We start from the raw sequence: 22,826 nt of genomic DNA, 5'->3' as shown, positions 1-22,826 counted from the left end.
CTGCTCAGCCTTCAGTAGTGGTCCGTTAGATCTCCATCCTTGCAGATAAGGCACAGAGGGATGCCCTGGGGAGATGCTTTCAAACGTCTTTGTGCGCTCTCCTTGCCAGGGCTCCGGTTTCCCTGTTCCCCAGCCCAGGGAGGGCAGCAGGCAGCCGAAATTGCGTCCTGCCCCTCTGCGATCCTGCCTGCAGCACCTCGCGCCTTGCAGCACGGCCCCCCCTCCCGCAGGGACCGGACAGGATCGCAAAGCTCAAAGCCCGAACGGGGAGAACCAGATCTGTGTGACCGCGTGGGGATGCTGAAGTCCTGCACTCGGCAATCGGAAGGGTTTGAGGCGGAGGCAGCCACATGAGGAGCGAGCAGGCAGCAGTGCGAGCTGCAGAGCTGTGCCCCCCCAGCCGGCTCCGTGGGGCACAGCAGCCCGCAGGATGCGCTCCTCGCAGTGACCACGGTGAGATCCCCGCTCAGCGCTCGGGACGGGCCGTTAATCCCTCCCAGCTGTGCAGGGACCTAAGAGGTGTTGCAGATGTAGCGATGAGCGGCTCTGCTCCCGCCCCCCTTCCTTTTCCCACCAGCCGAACAGCACGGCATGGGATTCTCTTACCCCATAAATCATCATTCAGATGATCTGAACGCAGCTGCTGGGGGATTGGGATGGGATGGGATGGGATGGGATGGGATGGGATGGGATGGGATGGGATGGGATGGAACAGCGCCTGTCCAAAAAGCTCCCCATGACAAGATGACTTGTGTCTGCCAGTCTGATAGGTGCTCACAGTCCTGAGTACAGTTTGGGGTGAGTCAGTGCCTGTACTGGCCGCAGTGCATCCATGCTCTGCTTGTCCTTCATGTGTTGGCTCTGAAAAGCACAAGACTGTCGGTGAGACATGACTGGAGCATCACCTGCACTGTCACTGTGATCCCCTGCGCCTAATGGGGGCAAGCACAAACCCAGCGCTGACCCCTCAATAGAGGCAGGACTGTATAGCAGGGTTGCACAGCGGGGCCATACAGCAGGGCTATATAGTAGAGCCATATAGTGGAGCTTTACAGTGGGACCACAGCTTTGTCCAGCAGTGCCGTGGGAAGTGCTCCCAGCTGTGTTTAAGATGCTCAATTCATCTCCCGTGCGCCTCCTCCTCCGCTCTTGGCTCACACTGTGGCTGCAGGAGCGCAGCGCTCGGCTGAGGCAAACCAGAAGCAGCCGGGGGCCAGGAGCTGGGGCCAGGGGAGGGAAGGGAATTGGTTTTGACAGGGACACGGCTGCTCTTAGGAGGCAGGAAGAGAAAAACACACTTTGGAGGGCTTGGGAGTGTTATTTTTTTAAATCATCTGCAAGGGATGAAGTGTGGGAAACAGCGAAAATGTTCAGGGGGAGGTGGGAGACGCAGGGGCTGCTTTGGGGGCAGCTGTCCCATTGACAGGCTCTGATGGGCAATGTCCAGCCCAAGTAGATAGACAAGTGGGTGGGTGATGGATGGATGGATGGATGGATGGATGGATGGATGGATGGATGGATGGACGGATGAATAGGAATCGATGCGTGCGTTGCTCAAGTCCTGTGATTCATCCGCTTTTATCTTCATTTCCCACAGGCATTCCCAGTTTGCTGGCTGGAAGTGGAGCTTGGAGAGGATTCACACAAGTTTCCCCATCTCCTGCCACCCCTCCCGTCCCGATTCACAAATATTTCTCGCCGGGGCTGCTGCCAGGAGCAGTGCTTGTCCTACTGCAGCGCTAACACAAGTCCCCCTGCGCCACCAGCAGCTGGGAAAGCAGCGAATTCACACAAAGCCCAGCACATGAAGTGACCCAAATGCAAATTAAAAAAAAAAAAAAGGGTGTGTGTTTGGAGGGGGGGATGAGAGAGAGCAGCAAAAATGACTAACGCAGAGCCTTCCTCCCTGCCCTCAGCACTGCAATCCTCCCTGCAGGGCTGGGAGAGCCTCCAGCCCGGTGCTGCTGCATCCCTGGGGCACAGCGGTGTCACAGCAGAGGTCCCTCCACAGCAGCCGTGTCCCCACCAGCCCGGTTTGTCCCCTCACACCCTCTGAAAGGCACAGAGTTGTCGGCAGTGAGGGTATAAACAGGACGTCCCACACCGTCCCACAGCAGTGCAGATGAAAGCGGGTTGTCCCGATGTGCCCGCCAAGTATGTGAGAGCAGCAGGGCCGGGCCTCATTGCCCTTTTATTTATTAATGCATTTATTTATTTACTTTCCAGCCCACGAGTGAAGAGGGAGAGGCTGCTCTGTTCTGCCCGCGCTGCTCCCCAGGGCACACTGGGTGCTTTCATTTATTTTATATATATATATATTATTTCTGTTCCTATATGTTGGTGTTTCCCCCCCCCCTCCAGGCGCTGTGCAGCCCACCCCCCAACTCCTGGCAGCCCCAACCCTGTGCTGGGCCTCCCCCATTGCAAGAAGAGGAGGGAGAGCAGCACACAGCTGGGGTTTTGCTGGAAATGGGTGCTGGGCTACCCTGGGTGCCCCACTGGGACAGCCAAGGGAAGGCACAGTGCAGAAAGGGGCTGTCCCGGGGGTTCCTGGAGCCTCTCTGCCCACATCGCCCCAATAAAGGGCCATCTGGGGGCTCTTCCTTCATCCTGGGGCTGCGGGGGTGTGTCGGGGGGGTGGTTTAGCACACGCTGACTTCCTGCCAGGGTGTATTTTTAGCATCGATAACTGAGAAGTTTGAGTGAAACTGGAAAGTAAGTGCGGCTCGAGACAAAAAGGGTGGAGAGGAAGGCGGGGGACAGAGGAAGGAGAAGATGACTCGCAGATGAAAGCCGCTCGGGTTGAGCACAAACAGCGCTGGGGGAGGAAGTGGGGAGGGGGGGGGGGCATATGTGATGCTGTCCCTACAGCTCACTGAGGGCTCTTTCCTATGGCTGGTGCTGTAAAGAAGGGGCTCTCCTTGCAGCCTCCCGCAGCCTTCCCACGCGGCCGTCAGCCTGCAGCTCTTCACACCTCCGTGCCAACAGCCGGCTCACACCTCCGCTCCCAGCCCCGAGCCTGGGAAAAGCCCTTCCCGAGGTGTTAAACCCCAATAGAGCCTTTTGGGGCCGGGAAGGAGGAGATGACCCCCGCTCCGTGGGTCGGTACCCGTGAGAACAGATAGAACACCCGCACAGCGCAGCACACAGAGACACGGAGCCGGGAGCAGGACGGGGGTCAGCCCAAAGCTGCTTTATTGGTGACGGTGGCAGTGAATGGGTTCACGTCCCTGAGAACGCACTGCCCACCCCAGTTCCCCATCCCACAGCTACCACCTCGAGACACATCCTACTTACAAAAAGCACAGAGTGGCGTTCCAGATACTGGAACATATAAATTAAGGTAAGTGATAGTTACAAGACAACGCAATTTTTTCTCTTTTTCTCTTTCTTAAACAGATTATCAGAAGGTCGTTTGTCTTTTTCTTCTTTTCCGATCCACAGAAAACGTATAAAAAGCATCTTAAAATCTACATAATTCTCCATGTTGAGCTTTGTTGTTGTTTTTTTTTTTTCTTTTTCTTTCTATAAAAAGGCACAGTAAAAAAAATACTGGCGCAATAACATATGTACAACGCACCCATTATGGGCCATTTTCACTCAGCTTCGGGTTGGAAATGCTCAGCTCCAGCTCTGCCCGCTGGTCCCCCCCACAAGGGGACACAGAGAGAGGGATATGGGGAACATGGAGTCCCCAACCCTCGTTGCAATGGGTTACATTCATCTTTGGCTCACGGCAAACATTGCTCCCAGGCAGCGTTTCCCAAACTGGTTTTGCTCCAGCTGTACCTGGGAAGGTGGGATCCCACTCTTAGGTTCCCCAGGAGAGTGATGGGACAACATATGACAGTGCTTGGGAGGGGCACCTGTGTTTTTAGGGTGCCCATCACTCTCCCATTGCACCGGAGAGCAATGCCAGGTTGGGAAACACCACATACACACAAGCATCCCAGGTGCTCCAGCCCCCAGCAGCACCCACCTGCAGGAGGATGTTCCAGCCCCATAGATATGAGGACAACCACAAGGCTCCCCCAAGCGCTATGTGCCAGGGTGTGGGGTGTCTGTGCTCAGCCCCGGAGGAGACAACAGGGGAGACACCACAGCGCTGTGCACACACAGCTCCGGAAAAGCCCTCCTCCCTCTTCTCCCCGTATTTATAGAAAGTCTTTAAGTTGGTCTCTATAAATAGTGCATAGATTTACACCGCTGAAAACATTTCAGCAGGATGTAGGGGGCTCCGGGGAATGGTGCGAATGCTGGCACTGGGCTTTGCATTTGCCGTGGCCATGGAGGAATGAGAGAGTGTAAAACTGTGACCCTGACCAAGGAGCCGGAGCCTCGATGCTGAGATTTGGGAGCTAGGAAAGAGGAAGAGGGTAGAGTTGGGGGTCGGAGGGGAGGCAAACACACCAAAAAACAAACCAACATCTGGAAGGAAATCAAGCAAAGCAAGGCGGGGGGACGCGGAGCTGCGCTCCCCACGCATGGCGCGGGGCTGCCGGCGGGCAGGGGCTCACCCCATGCCCTGGGGTTAAGTGCTCAGGACCCGTCCCCGCTCGCCGTCCCCAGGCAGGGCAGGGTGGGCAGGGGACAAAGGGCCGCACAGCAGCCTTCAGTACACACACACTGTGCAATACCACAGCAACGAGGTCCGTCCAGAGGACCGACACACCTGCACGCACGCAGGTCCCGCACACCCGTCGGATACCGGGGAGATTCGGGACGAGGTTGGGAGGGGACACTTGTCTCCTAGTACACCACGTTGGAAGGGCACCACGGCGTGTCGGGGTACAGCAGGCAGTGCACAGAGCGAAACCTGCAGAGGAGAAGGGGGATGCTGAACAAGTAGCAGTGATGGCCACACGGTGGCACAGCCCCCAAGGGAGCTCCTGCTGGGGGGGAGCAGGATGGGACCCCCCCCACATCTCACCTGGATGGGTCCTCCTCCACGGAGAAGGCTCCCTTCATGTGGATGGAGTTGCGCTTGTTTTCAAACATGCCATAGCTTAGTGTCACCTGGGGGAACAACGCGGGGGGGGTCAAACAGCTGGTGGTGCAGCCATGGGGATCAATTGAGGGCTGCAAAATTCACCCCTGGTCCTGCTGCTGGGATGGCTAAGGGGTCTCTCCCTCTCCACTGATTGTTCGGAAGCACATCTATCATACCTTAGCTGGGATACCCATTTTGCTTGACAAGAATAAGGTGACCTCTCTAAAGGGAACTCAACCAACAAACCCTGGATGAAATCCTTGCTGTAGGGCACTTGGTTGAGGACATGTGCTCAGCAACCCAGACCAGAGCTCAGTCCAGACCACCCCTGCTCAGATGGGGCCTTACTCCAGGATCCCAAAAATCCCATTGCATGCCCAATTCCCAATGGGTAAAACCATACAAAGGCGCTGTTCATCCCAACCTCTCCGTCCATCCCAGGGCCATCAGGGCAGGGTTACCTGCTTGTGGATCTCTGTCTTGGGCACCTGGTGGAGGTTCTCCAAGTGAGAGTGGAAGAGGTTGCTGCGGATAAGCTTCACGCCCAGCACGGACTCGATGATGTAGCCAATGGTGCAGTCATCGGGCAGGCGGATCTTCTCCGCGGTGCTCATGAAGTGACCCCCACTGTGGGGAGACAAAAGGAGCTGCAGAGAAGCAAAGCCCAGTGGAATATGGGCACCCCATGGACTCCAGGCTCTGACTAGAAAGCAATTAGGTTTGGGGGAAATGGAGGTGCTTCCCAGCTTGTTTCCAAGCCCCTGCAGAAAACCCCATCAAGGCAAAGAGAGCAAAGTGGTAGGACACGTTCAAGCGTCCCTAAAGGTGTTGTCGCTCTTCTGTGCCCCGTTGGAACCATGCTGAGTCCCTATGGAAGAGCAATGCCAACGCTCTTACCTGGCCCAAGGGCTCATCTTCAGCGCCAGCCCTCGGCTGATACAAAACCCTGCTCCTCCCGTGGCAAACCAGAAATGCACAGGGTGCTGCGAGAGAGGGGAGCAAAGGCAATGAGACCACCTCCTGCTGAAGTAAAGCCCAGCCCAAATTAAACCCAACCTCCCTCCAATGCCATGGAGTGATGACGCCTCGTGGTCCCCCCATCATGTGCCCCCCTCACCATCTTGTTCTCGCTGATCCTCTCTGTGGCCTGGATGGGTCTGTCCAGGCTGGGCTTCCCGATGTAGATGTCCTGCGTGTGGGGATAGCTGGAGAGCAGCTTCACCAGCGTCCTCACGTTCACGTAGTTGTCATCATCCACATGGCAGAACCACCTGTGGCATCAGCACAACCGTGTCCCATCAGGCTGGGGCAGCTCCCTGCCCTTCCAGGGCTGCCCTGACCCCATGATGAATTATGGCCCCAAATAATGCAAACCCCACGATGAATTACAACCCCCAGAATGCAACCCCATGATGAGTTACAGCCCTGACCCCCTCCAGGCAGACCCAGGCACTCCTTACTTTCTCCCAGACTCGATGAACTTGTCGTACTCCACAGCCATCTTGCAGGACAGGGCCTGGCGGCTGTGTGCAGCCGAGCAGTTGGTATTGATGACATTTCCTGAGGGAAGAGACACGGGGTTAAAGTCCAGTGCTGGGGCATCCCGCTCCCTCAAATATGGATGCTTCACTGTGCGCACCACAGGTGTGATGGGAGGGATCCCAAGGGTATCCGTGATGCCCAGTGGTCTCTGCACCACATTGTTTGGGATAAAGGACAAATTTGGGGGAAGAATGGCTTTTGGATCAACGTGAGATAAAGCATAGGGTGAGCAGGGGAGGCAGATGGAATGGGGTTGAGCCATGCCCCAGGGCTATGTACAACCCCCCTACATCACCCTGGGGGATGTGCCCCAGCCACCCTGGGTGCAAGGGCAGGGGATGTATGGAGGGGCAGGAAGGGATGCCCATGGCCCAGCTTCTCCACCCAGGATGTGACAGCCAAAACCTCGCTCTGTTCCCACTGCTTTTTCCCACAGTGGCCACCTGTTATTTGCTTGCCCAGCTCAAAGGGAATTGCTTCCCGGCCTGAAAAGGAGTCATTTGCATGGGGAGAATAGGCTGAGCTGACCCCAACCCCGGGGAGCGGCTGCCAGCTCCACGTCCCCATAAAACCCCGTGTCTACACTGCAGCATTTCGACCTTTGTGGGGGTTTTTTTTTTGGCATTCCCCTGGTTGGGGGTGCTGGGCAGGACTCCAGCACAGCCCCAGGCACCGCGCGCTCAGCCCACGCACACAAAGGGACTCACGTGCTTGCTTCTTCAGCTCCTCATCCTCCCCATCCGTGAAGATGAAGGTCTGAAAGAAAAGACGAGGCACCTTTGAGGACCAAAGGGCTGAGACAGCAGGGCTCTGGCCATGGCCCAGCATCCCCATGATAAGTAAGTTCTCCCTCCTGGCTAAAACCCAAAGCAGTCCCCATGATGCTCTCAGTCTTGGATGGAGAAGTTTGCAAAGCACAGCCCCTTCCCAGCACATCCCACAGGGAAGCAGCAGCCGGGAGCATTCCACCAGCACCCATGTGAGATTTGGGGACAGCACAGGGCAGGAGCAGCCAACAGCTCCATCCAAGCGGGGACTTCAGACCTCATCTGGAACAACCAACATGCACAGACGGCAATGCCAAAGCAGCTGGCCAGGTGTGTTTGCCCTCATCCCCACCTGCGTCAACAGCCCCGGCCGCTTGCACAATCATAGGATGGTTTGGGTTGGAAAGGACCTTTAAGATCATCTAGTTCCAATCCCCTGCTATAGGCAGGGACACCTCCCTCTCAATCAGGTTGCTCACAGCCCCATGAATTGTCTCCAGGTCGGGGGCACCCACAACCTCCCTGGGCAATGCCCGCAGGGTGTTGGCACCCGTGGGTGCCCACTGGCAGCCCAACAGAGGACACTGCCTCCTGTTACCCACTGCCCACCCGGCTGCACTCTTCTATTTACACAGCTAATTCCTGGCATATGTCACCCGGGAAAGGAGGGGCCGGGGGCTGCTGTCTGCCCCGCATTTGGGGAAGGGTGAGGAGCAGAGAATAGGGGAGCGGGAAAGGCATTGCGATCAATCAGCGCGCGGCAAACAAAGCTGGAGGAGAGGAACCACAGCCAGCTGCCAAGCGCTATTACAAACCAGACGTGTACAAAAGGGCAGAAGAAGAAAGACAAAAGGGCTGGGGGGGAAGGCAGGAGGTGGTGGGAGGGGGACACGGGATGATGAATTCCAAGTGAGCTGGAAACTCGGTGCCACCCCGCAGGCAGCCGGCCCCAGCGGCGTGTGGGGGTTTTGTGGGTTATGTGGGGAGGGAGCGGGGTCTGCACAATAGCAGGGTGCAGGGCTGACTTTACTCAGCAGAGCAGAGTTAAGTGGGCAGCGGTGGTCATTAGCATACAGCTGCGCTGGTTAACCCGGCAGAGGGGAGAGCTGGGAACTGCTGAAGGGGGGCACTGGGCTGCAAGTGACCCTTGGGGCTTGAAGAGGGAAGAGTAAAAGTGGGAAGGCAAATTTTCACAAACGCACAGCCACACACCTGCTGGGCACCCCTGGGTTTGGGGAGACAAAGGCCAACCCAAGATCCATCAGCATGGCCTCGAGCAAAGGGTTTCAGTGTGGGATGGGGACACGAACCCACCAGCACTGGGCTGGGGATCAGAAAGGGCTCTCAGGGATGCACACACCTCGAGGTGCTGGGGCTGGAACATCCCCTCAGCACCCACCTCCCAGGGCACACAGCCTCTGAGACAGAACACGTTTGCTGCATTAGATCAGAAGAGCCATCTGTGCCACCGCACAGCTCCAAAAATAACCCCACAGAGCGCTCCTCTATAAATAGGCCATGGGGACCATTGTTTATTGCTCGCCCTCACCCAGTCCTCACCCCACCAAGACATCCTCCTCCCAACCCCTTCCCTGCACATCCCTGCGGGGTTCCCCATGGTGGGGCACACAGCCCTGCTGCAAGGAGGGTTCTTCACCTCCCACTGCCAGGACCCAGCCAAGAATTTCAATTAAAGCCAAGATCGTTACAACCTCTCTCACTTTCTTCATTGATTTGTCTGCATTTGTTACAGGCAAGCTGTGACCTTCCTGTACAGCTCCTGGACCAGGAGCTGTCAGCAGGGCCAGGAAAGGAGAGGGACCAGAGCACCCATCCCCACATGATGGGGAAGAAGCCCCATCCTGACAGCACAGGGTCCTGGCCCTACAGATCGAGGATGGGGAAGAAGACACAGGTGGGACACAATCACTGAGCTGGGGGGCTGTGCTGGTCTATGTTTGGCTGAGACTGGGTGAAACGTGGCCAGAGCTGCACAGCCCAGCACCCTAGAGCAGAATTAGTGCCATCACAATGAGCACCCCACAGAGCTACAACCCAATGAAAGCCCCAGCCCCAATCCACAGTGGGATGTGACACAGCAGCCCTAAGCCATCACCCACTCAACACCAACTCCAGGCCAACATGCCCCCCATTCTCCACTGTGGTGCTGAACGGGTCCAAGACCTCTCACATCCCCATACAGTTAATTTTCCAGGGGAGCAGAGGGGAGGAAGGGCCCGCTGGCGGCACACTGCCTGCCCAAAGCCCCTGCCCCGGCACTCGCAGGAAACCTCATTGTTCTCAAAAGTGCAACTTCAAGAAACACAGGATGCCAAAGCCCCGCCGAACAATAGCTGCCCCCGCTGCGCCCGGCCCCACATAGAGGTACCCCAAGTGTCCCTGCAGCCAAGGGATGTGTCAGCCCCAATCTGTGTGCACAGGGCCGGAGTCCCCCAGCCGCCGTCGCCACCTCTCCCCTGGGGACAGTGTTTCTTTAGGTTTTGCCACCCCCCCCCCCCCCCCCCCTCCATTTCTCCTTTCACAGTGACTCATTTCCCCTCTGCTGGGTGAGCTCGTGGGTTTGCTCTGAGCTGTGCAGAGCATCCTATGTGCCGGGCAGAGCTGGGGGCAGGCAGCCTTCCTCTTCTTGCCACATTGCACAGTGCTCCAGAAGGGCTGGCAAAGATGACACATCACACCCAGCCCACCTTCCCCCTGCAAAAAGGGGAACCTCAGCCCCGTGACCCCATAGTGCACCAACCCTGCACCCTCTCCACATCTCACTTCCCTGTGCTAGGAGCTCCCTCCAGCCCCTACTCTTGCACCCAGGGGGGCTGCACCTCTTCCCCCCCCCCCCCCCCCCCATAGGAGGAGAGAAGCAGCAGCTCACTTTGCTGGGTTCAGAGCAGCACAGTGGTACTGTCCCTGTCACCATCTCCATGTCCAGACAGGCTCTAGGCTGGCACAGGGGTTGCAGGGCTCAGCCCTGCAGAGCACCACCCTGGCAAGAGGCTGAGGGCCCTTCCTCCCCCCGGCTCCTTGCAGTAAGGAGGAAGAATCCTCCACTGTAATTTTAAATGCTATAATTTTTTAATAACCTCTGCACAAACAATGAGCTCATTGTGCAGCCAGGGTCCCCCGCCCTCCCGCCTGGCGCTACACGCACGCCACACTCTTATTGACAAGGACGGCGGCATCGTTATGGGCGGGCAATTAACGGCCCAGACAGTGCCTGTGGCACTGCTCAAACCTCTCCCTAAAGAAAAACCCACAGGGGCTGCAAAGGGAGGGACGCGCACACATGCACTGAGCTTAGCTGGGCTCAGCACACCCCAGGACTGGTGGCACCCAGCAGGACCAGGTTTGGCACTAACACCACCCCACCCCAGCTGTGCCAGAGCCCCAGTGGGCATCTAACTGGGACACGTGTGCTTCTCCCCCAGGATGGGAACTCTGGCCAAGGTGCTAAAGAAATCTGGGCTCTACCACCAGAAGAGCGTGCTGTCCGGAAGGCAAATGCATTCCTCTGTGCCAGGAGCAGGAATTTTTCAAAGCCCGCAATTATCACACTTTGCTGGGGGAAGCGAGCAGCTCCCACGCAGGTGGGATGGGATTGCAATGTGGGGCCAGCCCTGCCCTGGCTCCCTGTGGCAACATGGCGTGTGCTGAGCACCTGCTGCCCTGTGTGCCCCAGGACTGGGATGTTTCTTAAGCAATCCTGCTATGGCAGGAAACAGTGGGTTTGGATGGCTTTTTAGATGGTTTTTTAGATGGTTTGGGCTCGCTGGCTCCAGGATTTCTGCATAAAGGCCACTTTCCTCCCTCTTCTCTTTCAAGTGCATTTTCCTCAGGCTGCACTCCAACATCCTAAGGATACAATGCTGAGACAACTGGGAATGCCCCCCAAAGCAAGGATGGGAAAACCCCATAGCTCTTCCCCAGGGCTGTCTGTCCCCAGCCCTGGCTGCGCTGCCAATAGGGTTCTGCCCTCTGTGTAGAGAGAGGCAGGAAGGAGAAGGGGTGCCCGCTGCCCTGAGAGCACCGCAGTGCAATGGGCCAGAGCACAGGAAGCGGGGCCTATTGTAGGCAGAACAAAGGGCGACCAGGAGGAACACAATAGCTATTCCCCCTATCTGCCAGGGGAAGGCTGGAGATACCTGCCAGATCTAACCCCTTCTTGCAGAGAAGGAGGTTGGGAGGGGGAGAGAGATGCTGCCCCAGGGAAGGAACTTCCCCTCAGCGCACACACAGAGTGAGATGGGGTGAGCCAGGCCTGACTCAGAGCCAGAGAGACGTTGGAGCCCACCACAAACCACAGGGCACAAACACTCCTCCACAGCCGGGAGGCTACGCGGGAGTGATGGAGACGAGCTGTAATGCACCGACACCAAAACACGTCCCCAAATCTGAAGGAGCCCAGGGCGACCCCAAGCCTGGAGGAGCCCTAAAGATTCCCAAAGGCGGAGGTTGGGGCAGCAGCACGGGATGTCCCCGCAGGAGCTGGCGGTGCCGCCGGCTCTCACAGCCCCTCGTCCTCAAGTGCCACACAAGGGCCATCACTCAGCGCGCGGCTGTCGGGCGGGCACCTCACGGGCTGCAGCCCCCCTGGCTTCGTGGCCCTCATCTCTAGGCAACCTGACCTGGACACGGCCGGCTCCGGCTCCCCCGTTCCCATGGAAAGTGCCACACAAGAGGCTGCGAAGCCTTTTCTCTGCGCCGGGAGAAAAGGGGCTTTGTTAGCGTGCCCAGGGGGACAGCGTGAGAGCCGAGGCGCGGGGCTCTGGGAATCCAAACGGACAAACGGAGCAAAACAAAACAAAAAAAACCCCAGAAGAAAGCCGGAGCTCACTGGAGGGGGGGCGGGGGGCGAGAAGAGCAGCCATTCCCAGGATCAACTGTAGGTGCTCAAAGAGCGTTCGTTCCCTCCCTCCCCCCCACCGCTCTCCACCCCCTTCGCAGTGACAGCGGAGCATAATAGAGGTTTCCATTAAATAACCGCACCGAGGAGGGAGGCAGAGCCGCTGCCAAACCCCGAGCAGAAAGAGGGAAAAGATCCCCAGGGGATAAAACGCGGTAAAAGAAATTAAAGGGAAAATAATCGGTGGTGCTCGGGGCAGCGGGCAGGGCCCGACGCAGCCGAGGAAGGAGGCAGGGACACGTCGGTCCCACCCGCCGCCACTTCGGGCTTCCGACAAACAGCGAGAAGCGGAGCTCCGGGGCAGGAGGAAACACGTGAAGACAGTCGGATGGGGAGGTTAGGACCGGGCTTCACTGGCTCGGGAAGCTGCCTACGGCTAGGAAAAGTGTCTCAAGAGCAGATGGCCAGGCACATTTCCTAAGGAAATGCTTTTTTTTTTTCTTGTAAGTTTGGTTTCAGTACTTGAAGGACAGCGAGAGGGGCAGCCCGTGCAGACGGCGGTGTGCCGGGGGATGTAGGGCTGCTACCCGCTGCCGGAGCTCCCAGTGCTGCCCAGCTCCTGGCACGGCCCCGGGGGGAGGGGAGGGTGGGCTGCCCCGCGCCGTGCCTCAGTTTCCCCAGGGGAAAGGAGCTCAAGGCGAGGAACCCTCCGCGGGACCTCCGAGCTCAGAGTTCTGGGGGTCTGACCGCTCGGTGAGCTCCTTCCGTCGCTCCCTCTTCCCACATCCACCCCGCATCTCTCCCCCCCCCCCCCCGAAAACCACCAACCCCGCCTCGAAACCCCCCGGTGACCCCGAGGGAGCGCAAAGAGGAGGCAACAACGGCGCGGTCCCGTTGGCACCTGCCGGGCGCGACCTTACCATGTCGCGGTTGCGGGAGATCCAGGTGTCGAGCAGCAGCTCCAGCCGCGCTTTGTGGAACTTCTTGGTGGTTTTGACGGCGATGAAGACGTCGCGGGGGGTGATGTCCTCGGCTGGCGGCCGCGGGGGGCTCGGCGGGGCGGCGGGCAGTTCGCGGCGTGCCCGGCTCAGCCGCCCGAAGTAATCGGCGAAGCTGCGGAGGCCCGGAGCCCCCTGCCCCGCCGCCCGGGCCGCCCCCAGGCTCTGCAGCGCCCGCTGAGCCCCACCGGCCTCTCCCCGAGCCAGCCCCGGCCTGCCCGGCGGCTCCACCATGAGCACCAGCAGGCAGGTGAACATGGAGCCCACGAGGGACAGGAGCAGCTTCCTCCCGCAGCTCTTCAGCATCCTCCTCCTCCTCGCTGCCACCTCCGCCGCCCGGCCCCGCTCCGCGCCGCCACCGGCCGCGTTCCGTCCGCACCTCCGCCGTCCCCCACCGCGCCGCCGCCGCCGCCTTTAAACTGCCCCCGCCCCGCCCGGGGAGGGACCGGCGCCGGCACCGCCCCCACTCGTGGCCGCGGGGCGTGGGCAGAGCCCCATCCGTATGCGCATCCCCATCCCCATCCCCATCCCCATCCCCATCCCCATCCCCATCCCCATCCCCATCCCCATCCCCATCTCCATCTCCATCTCCATCTCCATCTCCATCTCCATCCCCATCCCCAGCCCCTCTCACTGCCTGCCCCGCTCCAGCTGCTCGTTGCCCAGGTCACGTCTTGCGTGGATCCGCCCGTGTCCCCTTCTGGTAGGTGGGAGTGCCGCCCGCTTCCCTTCCCTTCCTGCTGAGGTGTGGGGTGGGAGCACCGTGATCCCTACTTGCAGACGAGCAGAATTTCCCTAAGCCTCTCACAGAGCTGTGTCCAGCAGAGCACTGCTCAGCCTGACCAACATTCGGACTGGCTTAAAAAAAAACAATAAAAAAGAAAAAATCAAGCAGCACTTCTCTTGCTTCCACCAAGTGCCAGCTTCAGAAGGAAGCCCGACACCCCCTGCTCGGGTGGATCTGGCTGACCCTATGCAGTGTGCTATGGAACCCATGTGATGGGCAGTCCCACAATGCTGGCTGAAAATGAACCCTATTGAGGTGCCCCCACGGCTGCCAGCCATGGCAGTGATGCTGTGCCGCTGAGATGCTGTGTTCCCAAAGAGAAGTGGGGGCTGAAAGGGAACGCTGGGCTGAGAGCCGCTCTGGGCTGTGCCACCAACCTGCTATTTTACTGACACCAATGGCAGGGCCTCTTTCCCCCCTTATCCCGGTCTTGGGGTTTTCTTTCCCACCGCGTCTGCTGCAGGGAGGCAGATTTGGGGTTGGGCCTGGGCTGCTCTGCAATGCCATAATCAGGGGCTGCCGCATTTTTGGGCAGGGCCCTTGTCCAACTCGCATTTTTCCTGCCGTCACGTGCTCCATTCATCTCTGGCACTGCATAAACAATGCTATAATACCAGGCAGGACGAAGCAGGGAGGCTGCTTCCTCAGGCAAGCCCCAGCATTGGCCTTCCCCTGCTTTTGGGATATGTATCTCCCTGCTCAGCCCTCCAACACTGTACCCACAGCCAAAAGTGCTGCGGGAGACTGTGGGCACAGCTTTGGAATTGTATGGCACTACCTGTAGCTGAGGAGGGACCCGTCCTGCCAAAGAAGTGTCCCATAATGAAGGGAAGGAAGAAAAAAAGCAGTTGGACCCTACAAACACAGGAACCAAATCCCACACTTGCCACTTCCCACTATTGCAGAAGCCCAGCCTTTGAGCCTCTGTTTTCTTTTCCTCATCTCCTTTTGTCTCCAACCCGATGGCACAGCAACTGCAGCTCGAGAGGCAGCTGAAAAGCCCGAGCAGCAAAACCCTGAGCAAAGAAAGAGTGCCTTTCTCCAGGAGCCAAAAGGGGAGGACACACACTTGTCCCCCGACAGCTGCTGGCAGCCCCAGGGTGGCTGGGGACACGTGCCACAGGCAGATGTTGGGGTCCCGGTCGGTGCCATGGGGTGGCTGACAATGTGGGCTCTGTGCACCCAGAACACTGCACCAGGGGCTGAAAGCCACAGTGCCACTGGCAAAAGGGTTCCCTGGGGCCAGTCCTTATCTCATTCCTGGGCTGGCATGCTGCAGTGCTGGAGAAAGCCTTTCTTTTGTTGGCACCGTCCCACTGGAGCGCAGCTCCCCAGGGATCAGCTGTGTCCCCGCAGGCTTCCTCTCCGAGCATCTGGCCTCCTGGCTCAGCCCTCACCCAGCATGGGGATGTCTGCAGCCTGGGGACAAGGCAACAGGGCAATGGGATGAGTGGTACTCATAGGGACAAGGCAATGAGGCAATGGGATGAGTGGTACCCACAGGGACAGGGTGATGGGGTGAAGAGATGAGAGGTCCCCATGGGAACCGCACAGGGCAGTAACCAAACTGAGCAGCCACACAGCAGGCAGAGGCACCACACCAGCTCTGTCCCACTGCAAATTAACCCCACCAAAACCCCACATTGATTTTCCCTGGCTGCATTCACCCCCCACCAACCCAGGGCAGGGGCTGGTGTGGGCCATCTCTCTTTCAGCCACACCACAGGATTAGGTTTCTTTAAATTGGTTTAAACCCTCTGCATCACCTCCTCTGCCACAGCCTGACCCCAGTGCTCAATAGGTGGTCCCTAAGAAGCTCACAGCTTCTTGGGGCTGTTAAAAAGGGTAAATAAATCCCCCATAATAAAGTGTTCGGGTCATCAGGGAGAAGCGCAGCACTGGAGCTGTGGATTGCATTGACATTTTATCAAAACAAGGGTTAAAAGCTTTGTTGGACACAGACTTCACCATGATCGTGGTGTTGTGGGAACTTAACGGAGTTTGGCTCCGTGCATTGGGATGTGCAATGGAGGAGGAGGAGGAGGAGGAGGGCGGCTGGGAGCCACGTTGCTGCTGCCCACCCCATTCCCCACCCATTTTTTTTTTCTTTCTGGGATTTTCTGACAGCACAAAGGAGACTCTGCATCAATTACTGGTAGGAAGCCGGCAGTGTCCCACGGCAGAGTTCTGTGCCGCCAGCCTGCGTTTGGTTAACTTCCCATTGTGTGCACCAGGGAATGGCTAGTGCCATTCAGACCCAAGGCAGGACTCATTTTTTGGTCACGTATTGGGGTTTCTTAACTTCTCTGTGAACATAAAACCTCCCCACCTCATTGTAGGGCAGTGCCATTGGTGAATGCTGAGCTGTCTCCATCTCTAGCGTTGGCGGTCCCCAGACTGTGGGTGCTGAGCTGTCTCTGTCTCCATCCCTGTCTGTCTTCAACCTTCTCCAGCTCCAAAGAACCAATCTGAACCCCATGACCCCTCCACAGCCCCAGACCCAAAGGCTTCTCCCTTACCCCTCGGGTCCCCTCGGGTTTTGGGAACAGGTCGATGTGCTCAGGGAGCGCTGAGATCCCATGGGGCCGGGGGTCTATAGAAATGCAAAGCGTTATTATTTCCCTGGGCTGAAGCAGAGGCCTGAGAAAGGTTGAGTGAGAGAGGCAGCGAGCGGGGAACAGCAGGGGATTTAGATCCTGAAAGGGAGAGGGGGAAAAAGCGGGCGAAGAGCCCCATTGTGTGGCGGGCAGGGGGGGTCACGAGTGAGTTAAACTGGTTAATGTATTGGAGCAGCTTCCTCCGAGCTGCTGGGGGAAAGCAGAGCCCTGCAACAAAAGGCTGGGGGAGCATTCTTGTGGGGAAAGTGGGCTCTCTTTAAAAGGATTTGATTTCTTTTCTGTCAGTTGAATGGAATTTGGTGGTGACTCCTTCAGGTCTAAGAATTTCGGGCTTTGGTGGTGGCGGGAGGGGACAGTCCCCCCCTCATCTCCATCCCACATTCTTCTCCCACCAGAGCCATTTCCAATCCCGCTGCCCCCAGACCAAGGCCCCATTGCTGGGAAGGATTTGAGGACCCATGGACACAGTGGAAGAAAGGCGGGGGCACAGGAGGGCGGTCAGCATAGCTCCTGATGCTCACCATTCAGCTGGGCAGGGGGGAGATGAAATGTGGGGGTCCTCGCTGGGTCGATGCCCCTCCTGGGGCTCCATGGCCAGGGCGTGTGGTGTGCTTTCCTTAGGGGAATGGATTTGCTGTATTACAAATAAAGGTGAAAATAGGCGCGGAAGGGAGAGTGCACTGAGGATGGACAGACAGACAGACAGACAGACAGAGTTCCCAGCTCACACCAGTGCTGGTGCCTTGGTTTCCTCCAAGTCGATGCATGGTGCTGGGGTTCCTGTCCCCAGGGCAGCAGTTCCAGAGCTGTCCCTCCCCTCCATTTCCACACCTGCCCCACTAAATCCCCAGATCTCCCCCTCCCAGCTTCCCTCGTGATGGACGGGGTACCACCCTCCCCTCTCTGCTCACAGCCACCTGCACCTCCAGGTCCCCCAAACCTGATGGTGCAGAAGTATCTGGGATCTTTTTGGCTCCTCGCCCCAAGCATCTCCATCCCTGTTGCTCCCCAGGGAAACCAGGGAGGGCTGCCTTAGAGCTCCTGCATCCACACGCATCAGATATGTGTCACCCTGCTCCTGCACTCTCACCAAGGCTATTTCCAACCCCCCAGGGTATGCGGTTTCTCTCCAGGCTCCCACAGCTCCTTGGCTTTTCCATCACCCCATTGCCGAGCACTCTGCAACGTTCACCCACCACTTTCCCTGCCTTCCCTTGGTGGTCTCCAAAATCCCCTTCCCCACGTCCCACACCCCCAAGAAACCTCTTGCTCCCCCCCCCTCCCCCCCCCCCCCCCCCAGCAAAGGGGATTAAAAACCACAGTTCATTTTTCATGTGATGTTAACATAAATTGGAATTTCGCCGCTCTGGTTTCCGGGAGCCAAAGCTGAGAGGGTGGTATGAGCACGGTGCGGGGCAGGGACGAGGAGGGGGGAGGTGGGAAGTGAACGGGGAAAAGGAGGCCGGAGGGGGGAGGGAGGGGGGGGGTGACTTGCGGGGGTGTGGACAGGATTAAAACATCCCATTAGAATTTCTGTTTTTGGAAAGCTCACAAAAATGTTGACATGCAGCATGACTAACATAGTGCAAATGTCAGCCCGGCGCTGCGAACGGGGGCCCTCGCTCTCCTCCCAACACCATGGCCCCCTTTTAAGGCAAAAACATACAATGAACGACACAATGGCCGAATTCCAGCGAGCAGCGCTAATTGTTCCTCGCTCACGTCGGGCTAATTGCTGCGCTGAAACCAGTCGTGCCTGGCCTGGATCCCACGTGTTTTTACCCTTTAATTGGGAGCCGGGGCTGGGAATTGGGATGAGATAAAGGCAAGCAGGGGCTGAGCCGGGCTGGGTGCCCCGGTGTGGGGATGGGGACGTGCCGCCTGTCCCATAGAGCAGCCCGACCCTGTGCCAGCCCAGCGCAGGGCTCAGGATGTGCAGGGGGGCACTGGGATACTTCGGGTCCCGGTGAGCCCTATGTGATGGAGAAGCATTGGCAGCAGCGGATGCTTGCAAAGAGCACCTTCATCCAGCTGCTTGGGGTCTGTCCCAGTGGGGCACACACAATAGGGTGATGCACACAAGGGAGTGCGCGCAGCTCATCACCCAGTGCTGTAATTAGAAGGTCTGTCCCTTTGCAGACAGGGAATTCAAAGCTTGATCAGGGGAACAATAGAAAGGCAGGAAATGCCTTACGGTGGCTGCCTATTGTCTTCCACCTTCTAGGGGAACTGGAAGTTTAACTATAGTCTTCCTTTTTCAGGTATTCCTGTAGGGTTTAGTCCTCAGAGGATGCGCCTGGACCACAGCATCATCCTGGTGCTGGGCTCCATTGTTCTGAAGAATGTGCACGTGGTTATCCCCTTGAATAGCTCCTCCGAGACCCAGAAATACTGCAGAGCTCCACATGGCCAAAGGGTTTGCTCGTGTGGACACCAAAGTGCATACCCCAATGGCTCAGGGGGCTCAGCACGATCATTTCAGATTGGTGTGACAAGCCTGGGGATGAGGGATGTGCTGGGGCTCTGCATACCTCCCAGCCCACAGCTCTTAGCTTTCGGGTCTCTAGAACACAGACAGCATCTTGCCCAGCTGTGAATGAAGGGCAGACATCAGCCATGAACAGAGGACAAAAACATCCAAGACAGGGAACCCCAAACTTCCAGGGTTCCCCAGCAAATCAGCAAAGCAAAGGCAATCTTTGTGTTTCCATGAAGGCTCTTAAGTGCACACACAGCCTGAGGACAAGGATGTTGTCAGACACTGGAATTTACAGCAGCAATTTATTCAGAAGAAAGGCTCCAGGTGAAAAGGCCTGAGACTTGAAGAAGAGAGGAAGAATTCTTCATAGATGCAAGTGGAATACTTATAAGTCAGTATTTGTTCTTGCTGTGTTTCAGCCCAGCTGCTGCAAGATTGCTTTGTCCAGGAGAACTCAGAACCACCCATTAAACTTCATTAAAAATGTATTTTTAAGCCTCTGGGGAGTCAGCCTGTTATGACAAATCCTTCCTTCCAATCCATCCATGCCATGGGATGGCCTTGTGGTGGCCAACCCACAGCAGGTGATCCTTTTGGGAAGAGAATATTTTCAGCCCCAAACGTAGAGAAGCCAGAACAAATCCATGTGGCAATAAGAGGAGAGTTCAGAACATTTCTTCCCATGTTCTTGTTCTTGGATACTATTGACTCCAGGCTCACCAGGCCCCACTTGTGCTTCCATCTCTATGTGCTGGAACCTCCCACCAAGGTGCCCAGTGTGCGGTGCCCATCCAGGGGTCTGAGCAGTCCCCTTGGAATTACTCTCCCATACGTACAAGCTCAGTGCAAAGAACCCAGCCAGGTGATGGGGAAAGATGTTCCCATCACCCAGAGCCTTCAGACCTGGATTTATTTGCACAAAGAAGAATCCAAATCAAAATACTGCAGGAGGTACCCTGGGGCTCGTGGGCAGCCCATGCCACCCACTGCCTGGAGCCAAGACGCGGAGGGAGTCCCATGGGCTGGGAAACAACATGCTGTCATTCTGCACACCGCTGTCACCTGGGGAGGGTCGATGTTTTTGCTCCAAAAGCCTGCTAGCAAAACGCGAGGAAACTCTTTATTGCCACTCCCTGCAGCTTGAAAAGGTTCTCATCAGGAAGGGTGGAGGCAACGTGGTTTGTACTCTTGGAAGGGACAAGGCGTCCTCAGCAGAGCGATCGTTCCCCTCACTGCAGCCTCTGTCCTGCACACAGCGAGTGTCCCCTGTTCCCTGACCTCAAAAGAGCAGCCCTAAAAATGACAAGGGCATCTCTTTTGGGTTTATCTCAGGTGTTGACCAAACGGGGAATGAGCAGCCATTCCCAGCTGGGGACCACCTGTGTGTGATTGTTCCCTCTGCTGGAAAAAGGACTTTGGCCAAAAAGGAGCTCTCTTGGTTGGTACAGTCAGAATAACGTGGCTTTTACCCTGGAACAAGCACAGAGCCCTTGTGATGAGCAGGGAGCAGTCTGAGGGATGGGCACCGACAAGATGTCATTTCCCCCAAGCCCAAACTGGGGCAAATGCAAAAGCCAGACTGCAGCCTCTACCACAGGCAGGTGTTCCCCAGGACCTTACTCCTGGTGCATCCCCAGGGACCCAAATCAGCAGTGCATGGGGATAGAGGCTCCCGAGATGCTCACTACCACACTCTCCCCTTGCACTGCGTGCCTGTCCCATCTCTTTTTGGTTTAAACTCCTGACATCTCAATCCCCGGTCTGATGGAGTGCGTGGCTGTCAGCTCTGCCCACCCTAATCCGCTCATGGGGCTCCTAGGAGGGCTCTCAGGAGCCATGGAGGAGGTTTCTCTTTTTTCACATCAAGGAAATTCAAGAGCCGGTTTCACATTTGTTTTTCTTTCAAACTTGAGGCTTTGCAGATATTAAAATATAATCCAGGAAGAATTTGTTTTGTGAGGGAACAGTGTGGGACCGCCGAGGGGAGAAGGGTCATGGGGGAGCGCAGGGAGGTGGGGGAGCAAAGGGATTTTCATTTCCCCTCCGAGTCCCCTTGGGATCAAAGCCTTTACCTCCCTGTCAGTGGCAGTGGGGACGATGGGACGCGCTCGGAGCTCGTTGGCTGTGGTGAAGACAAAAGGAATGCTTGTGGCAGGTGGTAAGAACTGGAGAAGAGGTGGGGATCGTGGAGAAATGAGGAGAAAGGAGAGAGGAGAACACTTCTCCCGGTACCAAGTTGTTGCTCTGGGTTAAAAAGAAAACAAATCAAAACAGAAGGAAAAAAAAAACAACAAGAAAACAAAAAACAAAAGCTTAATTTGTGTTATAGGTAAACAGAGGAACTGGCAAGGCAGGACAGGAAGGCAGAGCCCCGTCAGAGCCCTGTGCCGCTCGAGGAGATAAACAAGAACTCAAGAAATGAGAAGAGTCTTAAGGTGATGGCTCAACACATGAGGAAATACGGGGCAAAAGGCAGCTATCAAGGAGAGGAAGCTGGAGAAGGGCAGCCTGCTCCGAGCAGTGAGGTCAGCGCTGCAAAAATAGCACAGGGAAGCTTCCTGCAGGCAGCCATCCATGAGCACACATGGCCCTGTGCTCCTCCTGCACACAGGTGAGCCCGGCTCCCAGCCCAAAATTGGGCTGAAATCTCCCAGCAGCACCAAGTTCCACCCACAAAGGGCTCCTCTGCTCCTGTCGCACCTGTAGCTGTGCTTTATTTCCCAGGGAGCACTGCCAGCACAACGCTGCTCCGCTGGTGATGTCCTGTTGGGTTGCCCTAACTGAAGATCTCACTCTAAAGGCATGAGGAATGCGAGGCTGCGTCCACTGAAAACAGCTATTTCTCTTGAATGAGTGTCAAAACTGGCGCTGGCCGTTTGTCAGTGCAACAGACAGACAGACAGACACCCTCCCGGCTCGGTGGATCCCCAGCTTGGTTGTGCAGAGAACTCATCACTCCAGCAGTGCAAGGCACAGCACTGGGACAGCAGCCAGCTGAGCGGGGCCCAATGCTGGCAGAGCGCTCTGTTTGGGTTCCCGATGTGCCAGGGGTCTCAAGGCTTGTTTGGAGTTCATCTCCACGCGGCGGCTTGGATGGAGTCTGCCTTTCTGGTCACAAGCAGTTGGATATTCATTCCAATCCTGCTCTGTGACAAACAGCATCCATAAATCTCTGGGCAAAGCCGAGGGAGCCTCGTCTTGCATTACTCCATGCTGCCCCTTTGGCGCTTTGAACCCCCGGTGCCCTCACAAGCATGGAAGACTTAATCGATGTCCTATCAAAAGGAGCAGAATAAATCTCGTTATCTTATGGGACAAGGTCACACTCCCTGTGTGGCCATTTGGCAACAGATGGGGCTGCTCCTGGGTTGTCCTCTCTTTGCAGGAAGTCTTCCATCAACTTTTGCAACACATGAGACTCTATTCATCTCCAAAATGCAGTTTCAGCAGTTGGCCCTGCCTTGGCTTGTTCAGTGGGGTCACTTCCCAAACTTCCCATTACAGTCCACCAAGGATATAACATGGCACCGTGTCCAGCCTTGTCTCCAGGACCCAAATGGGATCCCTCTGAATCGTCTCTGCTGTATATACCAGATGAAATGAGAACAGATGTCTTTTCCTAGCATCTGTGTTAGTTCAGAACAGGACACCCCAAACCCAGCCCTTACTTCTCCAATTTCTCTGAAATAAGACTTTTCATATTGGTCTTCTGTGCTCAGCTGGATTGGTTTTTCAAGCTCACCTGCCCTCTGTTCTTGCTGCTTTGCTTCCTTCCATGATCCCAGTG

The 22,826-nt window shown here is 56.8% G+C and overlaps 1 protein-coding gene across 1 annotated transcript; it reads right to left on the bottom strand.

Moving 5' to 3' along the window:
• Window positions 1-3,166: 3,166 nt before the first annotated feature.
• LFNG (LFNG O-fucosylpeptide 3-beta-N-acetylglucosaminyltransferase) lies at window positions 3,167-13,543 on the bottom strand. Its single transcript, NM_204948.2, has 8 exons — window positions 13,078-13,543; window positions 7,240-7,288; window positions 6,451-6,550; window positions 6,108-6,261; window positions 5,888-5,973; window positions 5,452-5,617; window positions 4,931-5,016; window positions 3,167-4,816 (listed from the first exon to the last, which is right to left on the bottom strand). The coding sequence occupies exons 1-8, from the start codon at window positions 13,459-13,461 to the stop codon at window positions 4,750-4,752; spliced, it is 1,092 nt and encodes a 363-aa protein (NP_990279.1). The 5' UTR covers window positions 13,462-13,543; the 3' UTR covers window positions 3,167-4,749.
• Between the last annotated feature and the right edge of the window lie 9,283 nt (window positions 13,544-22,826).

Source organism: Gallus gallus, chromosome 14, assembly GCF_016699485.2.
Source record: "Gallus gallus isolate bGalGal1 chromosome 14, bGalGal1.mat.broiler.GRCg7b, whole genome shotgun sequence".
Lineage (NCBI taxonomy): Eukaryota > Metazoa > Chordata > Aves > Galliformes > Phasianidae > Gallus > Gallus gallus.
Note: the sequence above shows the minus strand (reverse complement) of the source record. Positions and strands in the feature narration are given on the sequence as shown.